The following is a 15,215-nucleotide window of genomic DNA, read 5'->3' as shown; positions in this document are numbered from 1 at the left end:
GGAAGCCCAAGGCGGAATTGCGGAGATGGAGGTGTGCTGCGGCAGGCTTGCAAAACCGGAATTATTATGAAAAGGGACACAATGTCCTTGCTAATCTTTATTTAAAGGTCGCTGTACTCACTTCCCGTGCGCGGTCAACGCCACAGCCGCTAACTATTACCGACGTAGCTTGGTCTCCCCTAACGTGTTCAGAACAGTTCAAGAAGTGGGAGGGGGGCATGCTCCAACTTCACTTTCACACACACACAACCACCCCCCCCCCCCCCACGTACCCCAAAACTCCAACACGTATTTACAATTCCCCAGCTCACCCCACAGCACGCCAACCTACAAGAGGAGGGATCGAGCAGAACGAGCCCAGACATTTCCCGGGAGTTCAGAAGAACGAGGGGGCATCTGGTGGAATTCTTAGAAGGGATCGGCAGAGCGGATCCGGAGAGGTTGTTTTCCCCTGGCTGTCCTGACAGCAGGACACGGGGCGAGGTGGGGAGTTTCTTTACCCAAATGGTGGCGTATCTTTGGAATTCTCCACCCCAGAGGAGCTGCTGTTCGTCAGCCGAGTTTATTCAAGAGATTTCCGGACACAGCGAGGAAGGGGAGCAGTAGGAGATCAACCATGATCTCAATAAATGGTTAAGCGGGCTCGAGGGGTTGAATGGCCTCCTCCAGCTCCTATCAGGTCTCTGTTAGATCAATTGCAACCCATAGTCTGGCAGGCGGACAGCGGCTGATGGGACAACATGGAACATGGCGTCCATTTTGTGCGATGTGGCGTCCATTTTGTGCGACATGGGGCCCATTTTGTGGGCAATCACCACTAGACGTTTCCAATCAAGTTATTCTCACCAGCCGAGCGTTAGGTTTCACGGCAGGCGTGCTGGGATAGGGCTTCTCGGCTCTCACCTACTCTACGGGTACTGGGGGCGGTGGAAGGGAAGCGTTCATTTTGACATCCACACTTCCCAGCGCTGGCCAATGTAGAGTAACCGGGAGTGGCGGCCGTGGGTGACCCATGCCCTCTGCCAGCCCAGGAATGGGAAGACCAACACGGTCGCCTCTTGCCCGCCCCTGTTTTGTTGGCGATGTGTCGTTAATGGGAGTTTTGGCATTTCTACACGTCTGCAAAGGGTGTTTCTCTAACCTGCTACTGCTCCTCCCCCCCCTCTCCCCACAAAACAGCGAACAGGACAATCTACCCCCTCACCCTCTGCAGTCACTGGCAAGGCCCACATTAATTGACCATTCCTCAGGACGTGGCGGGTGGGTCTTCCACTGCGGTCCATCTGATTAGCATGATTCTGCGTGGCAGCTCGATGTGTCCAGCTGTCTGGCCAGGTTGGGGCAGACCGAGGTCAGACACGCTGCTGGGGGGTGGAGTCAGCCACCAACCCCAAAGGCAGTCAAGGCAGATACGAATGAAATGAAATGAAAATCGCTTATTGTCACAAGTAGGCTTCAAATGAAGTTACTGTGAAAAGCCCCTAGTCGCCACATTCCCGGCGCCTGTTCGGGGAGGCCGGTACGGGAATTGAACCGTGCTGCTGGCCTGCTTTAAAAGCCAGCTACTTAGCCCAGTGTGCTAAACCAGCCCCTGGGGTTAATACTCAGTACCCAGCACAGCTCTGGGACTCTCGGCGCCAGGTCACCACTTGCATCGTGAAGGAACTCACCAAGGCTCCTTCGACAGCACCTTCCAAACCCGCCACCTCTACCGTCTAGAAGGACGAGGGCAGCAGACGCACGGGGAACACCCCCGCCTGCAAGTTCCCCCCCTCCGAGCCGCTCGCCATCCCGACTCGGAAATATATCGGCCGTTCCTTCACTGCGGCCGGGGTCACAATCCTGCGAACTCCCTCCCTAACAGCACTGTGGGTGTACCTACACCACACAGGACCGCAGCGGGTTCAAGGTGGCTCACCCACCACCTTCTCGGGGGGCAATTAGGAATGGGCGATAAATACTGGTCCAGTCAGCAATGCCCACATCCCATGAATAAAAAATAAGCCGAGCTGTCCTATTCCTGAGATTCTGCCACTCATTAAAAATTAATTGTATTCGTGGACAAGGCACACTATTGGTTATCAATGTCACCGCAGTGGTTTATTTTAACAGTCAAATAAGTATGGAGGGGGGGCTATCAGTGGGGGTTTCAAACGACAGTCTGCAGCTTTTAAAAATAATCTTTATTGCCACAATTAGGCTTCCGTTAACACTGCAATGAAGGTCCTGTGAAAATCCCCTCGTCGCCACATTCCGGCGCCTGTTCAAGTACACGGTGGGAGAATTCAGAATGTCCAATTCACCAAACAAGCACGTCTTTCGGGACTTGTGGGAGGAAACCGGAGCACCCGGAGGAAACTCACGCAGACACGGGGAGAACGTGCAGACTCTGCACAGACAGTGACCCAGCGGGGAATCGAACCTGGGACCCTGGAGCGGTGAAGCCACAGTGCTATCCACCGTGGTGGCTCACTAATGGCCAGACATTTGTTGAAACCAATTTTGCAATCTGCCCTGCACCGTACAACCCAGCCCTCGCTGAGTACGTTACTGCGCCGCGTGAATCTAAAACTCGCCAACCCACTCCGAAGCGGCACTCCTTCCGGTCAAATGCTGGGGTTGTCCCACACGAGGGAGGGGGGTTAACGCACGGCGTGAAGACTACCCCCCCGTGCGAGGGCCTCAAAACCAGACGCCCACTCCTCCAATCTCACGCACACAATCTCAGCAACCAGGATTCAGATGCTTTTTAAACGAGGGGGGTGGCTCATTTTCCTTGTCTGGCCCTGGAGCGCGCGCGCGATCGATCGACCGGCGGCGGAGGGCCGCCCTCTTACCTTGCTGCTCCTCGAAGGCCGCCCACAGCAGGTGCAGGGTGGGCTTCTTGGGCAGGTGGACCATGCAGGCCCTCTGGAACACGTTGCGGACCCCCTCCACGCTGTGGTTCTCCAGGTACTTGGCGTACTGCGGGCAGAAGGAGGCCAGAGAGGGATGAAGGAAAGCAGGATCAAGTGGGCCCGACGCGCACGGCGCCGTGTTAAAAAATAAAAGACATCATGGTATACTGCTTATTGAGAACTGGAGGGGGCACTCACAGTGATAACACGCTTACACATTTCTTCAGCAATCCCTTAACTTCTTTAGTTTGAAGCAACACGTGCAGATAAAACAGCAATGGAATTAAAAGATTATGTTAGAAGTCAGATCATCAAAAGTAAAAACGTGAAATTCTTTTTTGTTGTTGGAACGCTTGCAAATAAAACAAAAAAAATCAACAAACACAAAAATTAAAAAAAGGGGGGGGGGAAAGAGAGAGAAGCCGCCGATCGGGTACGATCGGCAGGAACGCTGGGATCTGCATCCCGGGCGCTGGGCTTCTGAGAAGGGGGGGTTCACCTTGATCCAGAAGTCCTCGTACAGAGCACAGGCGATCATACAGCGCTCGAACAATACCAGAACCCGCTCGTTGGTGCCGCTGGCGATCTCGAAATCCAGGTAGTCCTTCCAGTTTTTCAGCTGCACTCGCTCGAGGGGCTTGACGTGGAAGTACGGCCGCTTGATCTGGGAGGGGGGGGTAAAAAAGAGGGCGACAGGAGTGGCCATAGGTGACAAAACCCCACTGTAAGCGAGGGTGAGAGAAACCGAGATATCCGCACCCCCCCCCCCCCAACCCCTCACCGATTTGAACTGCTCCTCTGTTGACCGGGTCTGAGAATCCCTACAGTGCAGGCAGCAGCCATTCGGCCCAGCGAGTCTGCGCCGCCCCTCCGAGTACTCCACCCAAGCTCGCTCCACCGCCCCTATCCCAATAACCCCTTAACCTAACCCGCACGATTTTTGGGGGGCACCGAGAGGAAATTTTAGCACGGCCAATCCACCTCACCTGCACGTCTTTGGACTGTGGGAGGAGACCCACGCAGACACGGGGAGAACGTGACCCAAGGCTGGAATCGGTCCCCGGCATGGCAGGTGCGCTGACCACTGTGCTGCCCTCCAGCGGTCTGGGCCCTGAACTCAGCAATTCCCCGCTTATATCTCCTCCGCTTCCCTCTCCTCCTTTGAAGTCACTCTACAAAGCCACCCCCGCCCTCTCTTGAACGGCAGACAGGGCCTCTGATATCTGAACGGCTGCGCCTCCAGAGAGTGCAGCACTTCCTCAGCACTGGCACCGGAGGATTGGCCTGTAGTACAGGCCGAATGGTGGAGCGGTTGCTTATGTGGGGGAAGGGATTCTTTCTTTACAGCGAGACGTACAACACAGCGCAGGCCGCTCTTCCCATCTTTACCCGCCTTGCGAGCTCATTGCACCACAGCCCTGCTTTCAATACAGCGGCGCAGCTTGCTGCTAAAGCAGGTTATACGCCGGACAGTGGGAAGGGCAGGGATGCACCGATTCAAACTTACCGCCTCCTCGAAATTCCACCTCTTGCTGACTTCCTCCTCATTCAGTAGGTACAGCTCGTGCCGAGTGGTCACCAGGTGGGCTCGGATCTTCTCCAACTCCGTGTCGGCCTGGGGCGGGGGTGAGGGGGGTGCATGATGAAGAAAGAAATATCAGCAAGGAGAACTGGCACTTGAAGGCACAAAACGGTTCCCGCACAAATATAAATAACAGATGAATAAACCTGCCCTCCTGAATCACGTTCGCTGCACTGTGGGTCTGTGTAACGTAACAGCTACATGAGCTCATGGCACAGAACGCCCCGCCCTCCCCGGTATGGCCAACATGTTCATGAGGAAGCGGAGGAGTGGATGGAATTAAACACTCGGTGAGGGAACTTAATGTCCACAGCACAGCCCCAGTGTCAAAGAACAAGAACAAAGAAATGTACAGCACAGGAACAGGCCCTTCGGCCCTCCAAGCCCGTGCCGACCATGCTGCCCGACTAAACTACAATCTTCTACACTTCCTGGGTCCGTATCCCTCTATTCCCATCCTATTCATGTATTTGTCAAGATGCCCCTTAAACGTCACTATCGTCCCTGCTTCCACCACCTCCTCCGGCAGCGAGTTACAGGCACCCTCTGTGTAAAAAAACTTGCCTCGTACATCTCCTCTAAACCTTGCCCCTCGCACCTTAAACCTATGCCCCCCTAGTAATTGACCCCTCTACCCTGGGGAAAAGCTATTAGGAGAGACTGGATAAACTCGGGATTGTTCTCACTGGAACGACGGAGGTTATGGGGCAATCTGAAAAAGGTTTATAAGATCGGGAGGGGCGTGGACCGAGTGGATAGTCAGTTTTCTTCCCATGGTGGAAAGGTCAATTACTAGGGGACATAAGGTTATGGTGCGAGGGGGGAAAGTTTAAAGGAGATGCGTGAGGAAAGTATTTTTACACAGTGGGTAGGGAGTGCCTGGAATCCGCTGCTGGGAGAGGTGGTGGAAGCAGGTACGATAGCGACGTGTGAGAGGCAAATACACGAATAGGGTGGGAATAGAGGGATACGGACCCCGGAAGTGTAGGCGGATTTTAGTTCAGGCGGGCATCATGATTGGCGCAGGCTTGGAGGGGCTGATCCTCTGCTCAATGTTCTGGTCAGGACTGGCACAAAGCCCACCCAACCCAAAAACACTGGTTGTGACTGCTGCTGGCCCAGAGATAGTACAGGGCGATTGGTGGCCATTTTACACATTTGTCTTGAAGAGGGCAGGTCCCTCTGTGCCTCAATCGAGTACCGAATCACCGCTCGAGTGATTTCCAAGGCAGGCTCCGTGACCACATTCGCCTGCTAGGCATTCACACAATCACATCTCTCTCTCTCTCTCTCTTCCCCCCCCCCGTGCCCCACACACACAGCAGGTAACAGGCAATCACAATTAGCCAATTCTGCCTCCCGTTCCCGCAAGGACTAACGCATCAGTCCCAGGGTGGCAGTTTCTGGGATCAGCCTCGGCACTAATAGGCAGGTTAAAAACGAGGGTCCCTCTGGACAAGCAAAGTCCAGCTGGGCGAATGACTCCCAGGTAACGGGGGGGGGGGGGTCGCTAACGGATCACCTTCTCCTCGTCGGTGGTCCCCACTCCGGGGGGAGGGTCGTCGCCGGGTGGACCCTCGTCGAATTCCGCCTCGGCCGCCGTCAGGCTGGTCACGACCTCGGACCTGAGCCGGAGGAATTCGTCGGTGGACAGTATGTCCTTTGGCGAGTAGTTCTGCACGTGCTCCTTAAACCTGCGCGACAGAGAGACCTGGAGTTAGAGTGCGGCTCCCGTTTAGGCAATACTGCCCCCTTTTCAGGCAAGTTGCGCTCCCGCCCCCCCCTTTCGTGCTGTCCCTAGTCCCCGCTTACCCCTTTCTTCGCCCGCCCCCAGCTCGCTGACCCACACCATCGCCTGGGCTGGCGATGGCCCGACTCTAAAATTCTCACCCTCGTATTCAAACCCCTCCGTGGCCTCGCCCTTCCCCATCTCGGCTACCCCGCCACACGCTGGCGTTCCCCAGATACATTCCTGGCCACTCGCACGGTTCACCACTGGTGCTGCTGCCTGGGTGTGAAGCTCTGGAATTCCTTCCCTAAAGGTCTCTTCTTTAAGGATGTTCCTTGGACTAAAGCGTCCACCTGCCCTCGTGTCAATGCCTAGTAGATGACCACTCCGTGTAAACAGCCTTGGGAGCTTTCACTGCGTTAGTCATGTTAAGAGACGCTGGTCACTCCTGGAGTCACCGACTCTCACTCGGATACCACCCTACAAGGGAGAGTTGGCCGGAGAGGGGGGGGGGGTCTCCGGCATCTTGCCCAAGCAGCCATTCTTCACGTGCAGGGACTGCCAGTCTCAACAGAGGGCACCGCCACCAAGCTGGACCGTCCGCAGGCAGGGGGCCTGCGAATGGCCATCAGGAGCTTGCAATGCCCTGGACAACTTTCGTGCCATGGCTTCAACAGCACCGATACCGGTGGTGACAACCCAACCGGTTCACCGATATTGTGCAGGCATGTCCTTTATTTAGCCAGTCCGGGCCTCCGCGCCAGTCCCACTGCCACATTATACAGTCTCAGGTGCGAACTGGAGGTCACCTTGCAAGAAAGGCAGCTACGACATAGAACTCGGGGTCGGTGCTATGTTCTGGACTAGTTTTGATGGCCGACAGGAGGTCGGAGAGGGATTTCCGAGGGATCTCACACCGCCCCCGGTTTTGAACCTGTTTTTTTTGGTGCCACATTTCAGATTGTCTGCATTAAGTTTGGCACAAACCCCCCCCCCCCCCCCCCCCCCCCAAAACTCACTTCTCAAAGTGGTGACTGTAGAGTTGAGTGGGGATCAACAGCACCCGTTCGTAGATGGCAGTCACAGACTTCAGCTGCCCCTGCTCCTTCTCCCAGTTGACGTACAGGTCCCAGAGCCGGTCAGACCGGAAATCGGTCCCGGCGGCAGCCAAGGCCATTTCAAACACGCTGCAGGAACAAAAACAAAAGAGCCAGCCCTACTCATCAGGAAGAACCCAATGCCACAGATCAAGAGTTGAGCGCTACACAGAGGCTAGAGGGAGCGGCCAACAATCCTCCCCATCAGGAGCATCGTGCAACGGACGTCTCCTGCCAACGCACGTGCGCACTGACGTAAGTCCGCTGCGCCTGAAGGCACGAAATGCATGCATGCCGAAGCTGGTCTTATGATATAAAAAAAATATTTTATAACCGCAGACGATGGCAGGAAAATGGTTAAAATAATTACACTTCCTAGGGCAGCATGGTGGCGCAGTGGGTTAGCACTGTTGCCTCACGGCGCCGAGGTCCCAGGTTCGGCCCCGGCTCTGGGTCACTGTCCGTGTGGAGTTTGCACAATTCTCCCCGTGTCTGCGTGGGTTTCGCCCCCACAACCCAAAGATGTGCAGGGCTAGGTGGATTGGCCACGCTAAATTGCCCCTTACTTGGGGGAAAAAAATAATTGGGTACGCTAAATTTATTTTTAAAAAAAATAATTACACTTCCACTGTCGACGTTCAAACAACACGGGGCACCAGACTCTCATCGCGACCAGACCCACTCGTAATTATATCAGATTATTGTCAAAGCATTGTTTAAACAATTCACAAATTGAGGCATGTCAAATACGGCTGGGCCGACTTCCGGTGGCGTGGGCGAGCAGGACGGCGGCCGCAGCAACAAGAGCTCCCGCCGGTGGCCGCCATTCGTGGCGATTTCGGGGAAATCCCCGAGTCCTCACGCACTCCCCGACTATCGTCAGCCTTTGGGGCCGTCACGAGCAGCCAGCGGGGCCAGTTTAAAAACCGGCGAAGAACCCTGCGCGGGTGTCGGGCAGCGGGGGCTGAGGCACTGGGCCCGGTGCGGCAGGTTAGAGCAGCGGGGGAAGGAGCTACGAGGAGGCCGAGGTAGCAGGCCCGAGGTCAGGGGGCCATGTAGGGACGGTGCTCCACGTCAGATGGCTCCCACGTAGGAAGAAAGAAGGTTGAAGCCTGGTCCCAGGAGAGCTCTGGGTGAATGCAGAGGAGAAAGAAAGACGGTTTAAGGAAGTTTGGTGAAAGTTTTTGTTTCTCTCCCCTTTTTTTTTAAAATTCAAAAAAAGAATGTCAGATTGATGAAGGACAGGAGGGTGACGGGGGAGAGAGGAGAAAAGAAAGAAGATAAAAAACAATAAGCCGCTAAAGGATGCGAAGAGCAGCATCGAAGAAAGGAGGAAACGCGGGTTCACCGCCGAAGGAGAAGACGAGCAAAAGTGTTGACAGGATGGCGGAAGCTGAACTGCAAGGCGGGGCCGCACTACTTACGGTGGAGAAGATGGCCGAGGTGATGGTGGTGGAGCTGGAAAAACAGTTTGCGAGGCACATGGAGGCCTTGAGGAAAGAGACGGCGGTCGTGTTGAGGTCATTGGTGGAGGAGGCAATCGGCCCGATGAAGGTGGAGGTGGCAAAGGCATCGGCCGAGGTGAGAGAGCAGGGCGAGAAGATGAAGGAGGTGGAGGAGGCCGTGACACGACACAGCGACCAGGTCACAACGATGGGAGACGAGCTGCGGAGGGTGGTGGAGGTTAACAGAGGGCTCCGAGCAAAGCTGGAAGACTTGGAAAACCGCTCAAGGCGGCACAATTTGATGATTGTGGGCTTGCCCGAAGGGACAGAGGGCCCAAGGCCAACGCAATACTTCGCTAAGAAGTTGGCGGAGCTGATGGGGGAGGGCGAGAACCCCACCCTGTACGAGCTAGACCGAGCTCATCGGTCATTAAGGCCAAAGCCCAAAGTGAACGAGCCGCCAAGGGCAGTAATTATCTGCTTCCATAAGTTTTGCATGAAGGAGAAGGTATTAAGCTGGGTGAAGCAGGAGCGTGCTGTGGGATGGTACTGCGGTTCGGATCTACCAGGACTTGACGGTGGAGTTGGCAAAAAGACGAGCGGCGTTTGGACGAGTGAAGGCGGCTTTGTACAAGGGGGTGCGATTTGGTGTGGTGTACCCGGCGAAGTGAGAGTAACATATAACGCCAAAGACTTTTATTTTGAGACAGCGGAAGCGGCTGAGGCGTTCGTGAGGGCAGAAGGCTTGGGACAGACGTGAAGAGCGGAACTGGAAGAGAGGCTGTGGACTGTGTTTGAGCGGCTGGAAAATGTACAAATGTTACAACTTTCTTTTTACTGATTTGTATTGAAATTTACTTCTCTGTGCATTGTTACAGAGTTCAAGTTAATGGCGTTCTGTGTTGCGACGGTTAAATGTTATGTGAGTGAATTGTAGGGGTTGGATTGTTGGGTTTGTTTTGGTGCTTCTTTCTCTGGGACTGGGTGGAAGGGGGCGAGGGGTCTTGCGGGGGGAGCCACCTGCGCTAGCTAACTAGAGTCAGTTAGTGAACGGGAGTGAGGTGAGAGGAGGGCTGCGGACGCTGGAGCCTGGATAGCAGGCTTCAATGGGCCTACGAGGCGAGCAAGAGGGGGTGGAGGGATGGATGTTGGGGGATGTTTTTGTAGGGGGGGGGTTCTTGGGAAGGGGGGGGGGGGGGGGGTTTCAATGTTAACAATGGACAGGGGTGGGTCAGGCTTATGGGGCAGGGCCCGGTGGTATGGTGATGGTGGATAAGAAAGGTGGGGGGGAGAGACTCCCAGTAAGGATAGTCACGTGGAACGTGAGAGGGCTAGGAGGTCCGGTCAAGGATGCTTGCACATCTTAAAAGTTTGAAAGCCGATGTAGCAATGCTGCAGGAGACTCACTTGAGGGTGAAGGACCAGTTGAGACTTAAAAAGGGCTGGGTTAGCCAAGTGTTTCATTCCGGATTTGATGGAAGGGCTCGAGGGGTAGCGGTGTTGGTCAGCAAAAGGGTACGCTTCCAGATGGAGAAGGCGGCAGATCAGGGGGGTAGATATGTGATTGTGGCAGGGGCGCTGGAGGGGAGATTAGTGGCGCTGTTAAGTGTATACGGTCCCAATTGGGACGATGTGGGATTCGCGAGGAAGGTGTTTGGGGCTATTCCCGACTTGGACACGCATGAGCTGATTGTGGGGGGGGGACTGGAACTTGGTGCAGGAGCCATGGTTGGACAGATCACGGCCGCGCTGGCCGGTCCCATCGGGGGGGGGGGGCGAAGGCGCTGGCTGGGCTAATGGTGGAAATGGGAGGGGTGGACCCTTGGAGGTTCCTGCACCCAAGGGAATGGGAGCACTCGTTTTTCTCAGCAGTCCACAAGGTATACTCGCAGATCGACTTTTTTGTGGTGGGGAAGGCTTTGCTGGCTGGAGTCAATGGGTCGGAATACTCTGCAATTGCAGTGTCAGATCACGCTCCACATTGGGTGGATATGGTGCTGGAGAAGGGGGCAGCGCAGAGACCGGGGTGGAAACTGGATGTGGGGCTTTTGGGGGACCAAGTGTTCTGTGAGAAAATTGAAAATGTAATTAAGGAATATGTAGGTTTCAACTGTACGGGTGAGGTGTCGAAGGCAGTTGTCTGGGAGGCTCTAAAGGTGGTGGTGAGGGGTGAGGTAATTTTGTTTAAGGCCAGGGTGGATAAAGAGGAGAGGTTGGAGCGGCAGAGGGTAATAGATGAGATGTTGGAGGTAGATAGGAGGTATGCAGAGGATGGGGACCCGGCGAAGCTGGAAAAGAGGAAGGAACTACAGGCGCACTTCGACCGACTGTCCACCAAGAAGACGGTGCGCCAACTGAGACGAGCAAGGGGTGCAGTCTATGAACATGGAGATAAGGCATATGTTAGCAGGTCAGCTCCGGAGGGAGGCAGCGGCAAGGGAAATTCTTCAGGTGAAGGATAAGGCAGGGAAGGTGGTGGTGGCTCCAGTGCTGATTAACAAGGTTTTTGAGGCATTTTATGAGAGGTTGTACAAGTCAGAGCCACCCGGGGAGACCGTGAGATGCAGCAATTTCTAGATGGGCTGGAGTACCCGAGGCTAGGGGAGGGGGACAGGGCTACATTAGAAGGAGCAATAGTGGAGCAGGAGATAAAGGATGCGATTGGGAGGATGCAGTCGGGGAAGGTGGCAGGGCTGGATGGGTTTCTGGTGGAATATTATAAAAAATTTAAGGATAGGTTGGCACCCCTGATGGTGGGGATGTTTGAGGAGGCGATAGGGAAGGGGGTGTTGCCGCAAACCTTGGGGCAGGCATCCATCTCACTGTTGCTAAAAAAAGATAAGGATCCGACGGAGTGTGGGTCGTATCAGCCCAGATCACTTCTGAATGTGGATGTAAAAGTGTTGGCGAAGGTACTGGCGGGTAGGCTGGAGGAGTGCCTCCCGAAGGTGATAGGGGAGGATCAGACGGGGTTCGTGAAAGGGAGGCAGCTGTTTTCGAACATTAGGAGGGGTTTGAACGTTGTTATGGCACCGGCGGAAGGGAAGGAAACAGAGGTAGTTGCGGCATTGGACGCCGAGAAGGCGTTTGATCGGGTAGAATGGGGGTGCCTGATGGCAGTGCTGGAGCGGTTTGGGATTGGACCAAGGTTTGTGAACTGTGAAAAGCTATTATATAAGGAGCCGAAGGCGAGTGTCCGCACAAATAATATCAGTTCGAGATACTTTTCTCTCCACCGTGGGACGAGACAGGGATGTCCTATGTCCCCCCCCCTGCTGTTTGCACTTGCGATCGAGCCGTTGGCCATCGCATTGAGAAGTTCGGGAGCATGGAAAGGAATAGTGCGGGGGGGGGGGGGGGATAGAGCATAGGGTGTCCTTATATGCCGACGACTTGCTGCTGTATGTGTCGGAACCAAGTGCGTCAATATTGGAGTACTGCGGGTATTTGGGTCTTTCGCAGGTACAACATCACTAGTTTGGTGGGGAGAGTGAAAGCCGATCTGGCAAGCCCCCCCCCCCCCCGCCAACTCGAGCGCAGAATCTGGGGCCGGCACACCCAGCGGCAGCGCTGAGGGAGCACTGCGGCAATCGCTTATGCCGTCTCGCAGGCGCGATATCTGATTGAGGCCGCGCCTGCCCGAGTCGTCAGCACATTGCTGCTGTGGGATCTGGCTGCGCGCAATGTGGCAGCTGCGTCTCCCAACAAGTATCCACATTTCAACAAAGCATTTCCAATAGCCTCAAATGTTTTGGGTGCTCCAAAAGAGCTGTGGAAACGTTAACAGGCGGTTAAAATGAATGTGTTGCCGCGATTCCTGTTTATTTTTCAATGCCTACCGATTTTCCTGCCAAAGTCTTTTTTCAGGGAGATTGAGGGAAGGATTACCTCATTCATATGGGGAGGGAAGGTGGCCAGAGTGAGAAAGGTGCTGCTACAGAGGGGAAGGCAGGCAGGGGGTTTGGGTCTCCCGAACCTGTTGTACTACTACTGGGCGGCGAATGTGGAGAAGGTGCGGAGCTGGGTCAGAGGGGTTGATTCTCAGTGGGTCAGAATGGAGGAGAGTTTGTGCAGGGGGTCAGGGCTGAAGGCTAATCACGTTCATATGTTTTGGTCCTGTCCAAAGCTACGGGAGTACTGGAAGGAGGTGTTCAAGGTAATTTCCAAGGTGGTGCGTGTGAAACTGGACCCGGGTCCCCAGGAGGCCATATTTGGGGTGTTGGACCAGCCATGGTTGGAAACGGGAGCGGAGGCAGATATCATAGCCTTCGCCTCGTTGATCGCCCAAAGGCGGATCCTGCTGGGATGGAGAGCAGCCTCTCCACCCAGTGCCCTGGCGTGGTGGGGGGGGGACCTGTTGGAATACTTGACCCTTGAGAAGGTTACGTTCGAACTGAGGGGAAGCTCGGAGGGGTTTTACAATTCATGGGCGCTATTTATTATGCACTTTCAAGAACTGGATAACATCGAACATTAGTTGAGGGGGGTGGGGGGGTGAGGGAGGCTGTGTAGATTAAGGGTGACTACAGGTAATCCCAGATTCCATTTTGTCATTTGTTTATGTAAACATGCGGGCTGATGTTTGGGGGTTTGGTGGGAGGGTGGGATCGTTGTTATTATGGGGATTGACATATTTGTTGCTGATTATTGTTTATTGTTGATGGGTCTAAATGCGGGAGAAAATGTGAAAAAGGAGAATAAAAATATTTGTTTAAAAATACGGCTGGGCCTACAACTTGGAAACAGGCATTTCAATGTTTGGATTGCTGCTTTAAACAATCCACTTTACTCCTGTGTTAAAATGGTGCAAGATTGCCTTCCCGTCAGTCTGGCCTGTGTCCTGTCCTGCTGCCAGGCTGACGCAGTTTTAGACTCACCCAGATACAGGCAGCTAGTAAGCATGGCAAAGAAACGGTGAAACAGAGCATGGATGGCACAGGCAGCGAACGCAGCCTCGTATAAAAACAGGGAACGCCCCCCCAGCCCGGGGACTCGAGCGCAGAATCTGGGGCTGGCACACCCAGCGGCAGCGCTGAGGGAGCACTGCGGCAATCGCTTATGCCGTCTCGCAGGCGCGATATCGGATTTGAGGCCGCGCCTGCCCGAGTCGTCAGCACATTGCTGCTGTGGGATCTGGCTGCGCGCAATGTGGCAGTGCCGTCTCCCAACAGGTATCCGCATTTTAACAAACATTTCCAATAGCCGCAAATGTTTTGGGACGCCCGGGGGCTGCCGAGCCCGCAACCTTCTCAGGAGCGCCGCCGATTATCGCACGGAAGGAGGCAAGAGTTGGAAGATGGACTGAATGGATTTTGGGAAGAGAGACCGTGACCCAGTGAAAGTTTCCAAACGAGGCGGCTGGCAAAACGTTCGCCGTGACACGTAAATCGCAGAGTTACAAAAATACCCGGATGCAGAGACGGGGTATTTGAAGGACAGCAAAATCGAACAGGATAACTGGGATAGAAGGGACGCCAGCCCCATGTCTGCGGAGATTGAGAGTTGGTTGGAATTGTAACACCGCATCAGGTGGCCATTCAGCCCTTCCTTGCCGGGGGCCTAGCTCTCTGCAAGAGTCACTCACCCAGTCCAAAGTCCTTGCCGCTATTCCCACCCCGGAGCCCCGAAGGTTTCCCCTCGCTTCAATGTATGATTCGATTCCCTTGATCGAATCGCCTCCACCGCACTCAGGCAGAGCATTCCAGATCCTAACCACCCACCTCGTGAACAAAGCCCCCCCCCCCCCCCCGTGGCTTCTTTGGCCCGTCACCAAGCCACACGCGGCAGCTTGCGATCTCTGGTGACTTTGCCGGGGTGGGGTTTGGCGGCCCTGAACTGCAAGTGTGTCCTTTCACGCCACCCGTCACATTACTCGGGAGACCCACCCCCCACCCAATCAAAGCCTTAGCTCCAGAGGACAGACGGAACAGCACCAACCAGCGCTAGAAAACGAGCGGCAACCGTGGTTCGCGCCCCCAACTCCGCCGCGGGTGCAGGGTAACTCAGACTCACCTCCGAAGTTTGGCGGGCGTTTCGAGGTTGGTCGCTTCGAGGATCTCCTGCAGGTACGTGATGTAGTGAACCCACAGATCGACACTGAGCGGGATAGACTGGAGGCCTCGCTGGTAAACCTGCAGCAAGAGAAACGGCACGCTAAAACCGGGAGAAGATATCAGGAGGGAATGGGATGCTCGCTCTCACTGGAGGCTGGGAACATGGTCTTGATAAGAGGCCACGGGGATTGGCAGAGGCTGGTTTAGCACAGAGCTAAATCGCTGGCTTTTAAAGCAGACCCAGGCAGGCCAGCAGCGCGGGTTCAATTCCCGTACCGGCCTCCCCGAACAGGCGCCGGAATGTGGCGACGAGGGTTTTTTTCCACAGTAATTTCATTGAAGCCTACTCGTGACAATTAGCGATTTTCATTTCATTTCCAGAGAGCAAGGGGCGGGGTATACATTATTTTTT

General features: G+C 54.9%; 1 protein-coding gene across 3 annotated transcripts in view; it reads right to left on the bottom strand.

Annotated features, from left to right (window-relative positions):
• The window catches only part of LOC140399933 (uncharacterized), a 32,876-nt gene that overhangs the window by 7,268 nt on the left and 10,393 nt on the right, over positions 1–15,215 (bottom strand). Inside the window, exons 4-10 of one of the 3 annotated variants that reach the window (XM_072489419.1) lie at positions 14,763–14,881; positions 7,228–7,395; positions 6,002–6,173; positions 4,405–4,512; positions 3,397–3,561; positions 3,096–3,138; positions 2,836–2,964 (exon numbers count right to left, since the gene is read on the bottom strand). In XM_072489419.1, the coding sequence (XP_072345520.1) occupies positions 3,121–3,138; positions 3,397–3,561; positions 4,405–4,512; positions 6,002–6,173; positions 7,228–7,395; positions 14,763–14,881 (750 nt within the window). In that variant the 3' untranslated portion in view covers positions 2,836–2,964; positions 3,096–3,120. Of the gene's footprint in view, positions 1–2,835; positions 2,965–3,095; positions 3,139–3,396; positions 3,562–4,404; positions 4,513–6,001; positions 6,174–7,227; positions 7,396–14,762; positions 14,882–15,215 lie in introns of those variants that run through there. The other 2 variants (XM_072489420.1, XM_072489418.1) reach the window with 2 other exon arrangements.

Source organism: Scyliorhinus torazame, chromosome 24 (genome assembly GCF_047496885.1).
Source record: "Scyliorhinus torazame isolate Kashiwa2021f chromosome 24, sScyTor2.1, whole genome shotgun sequence".
NCBI lineage: Eukaryota > Metazoa > Chordata > Chondrichthyes > Carcharhiniformes > Scyliorhinidae > Scyliorhinus > Scyliorhinus torazame.
Note: the sequence above shows the minus strand (reverse complement) of the source record. Positions and strands in the feature narration are given on the sequence as shown.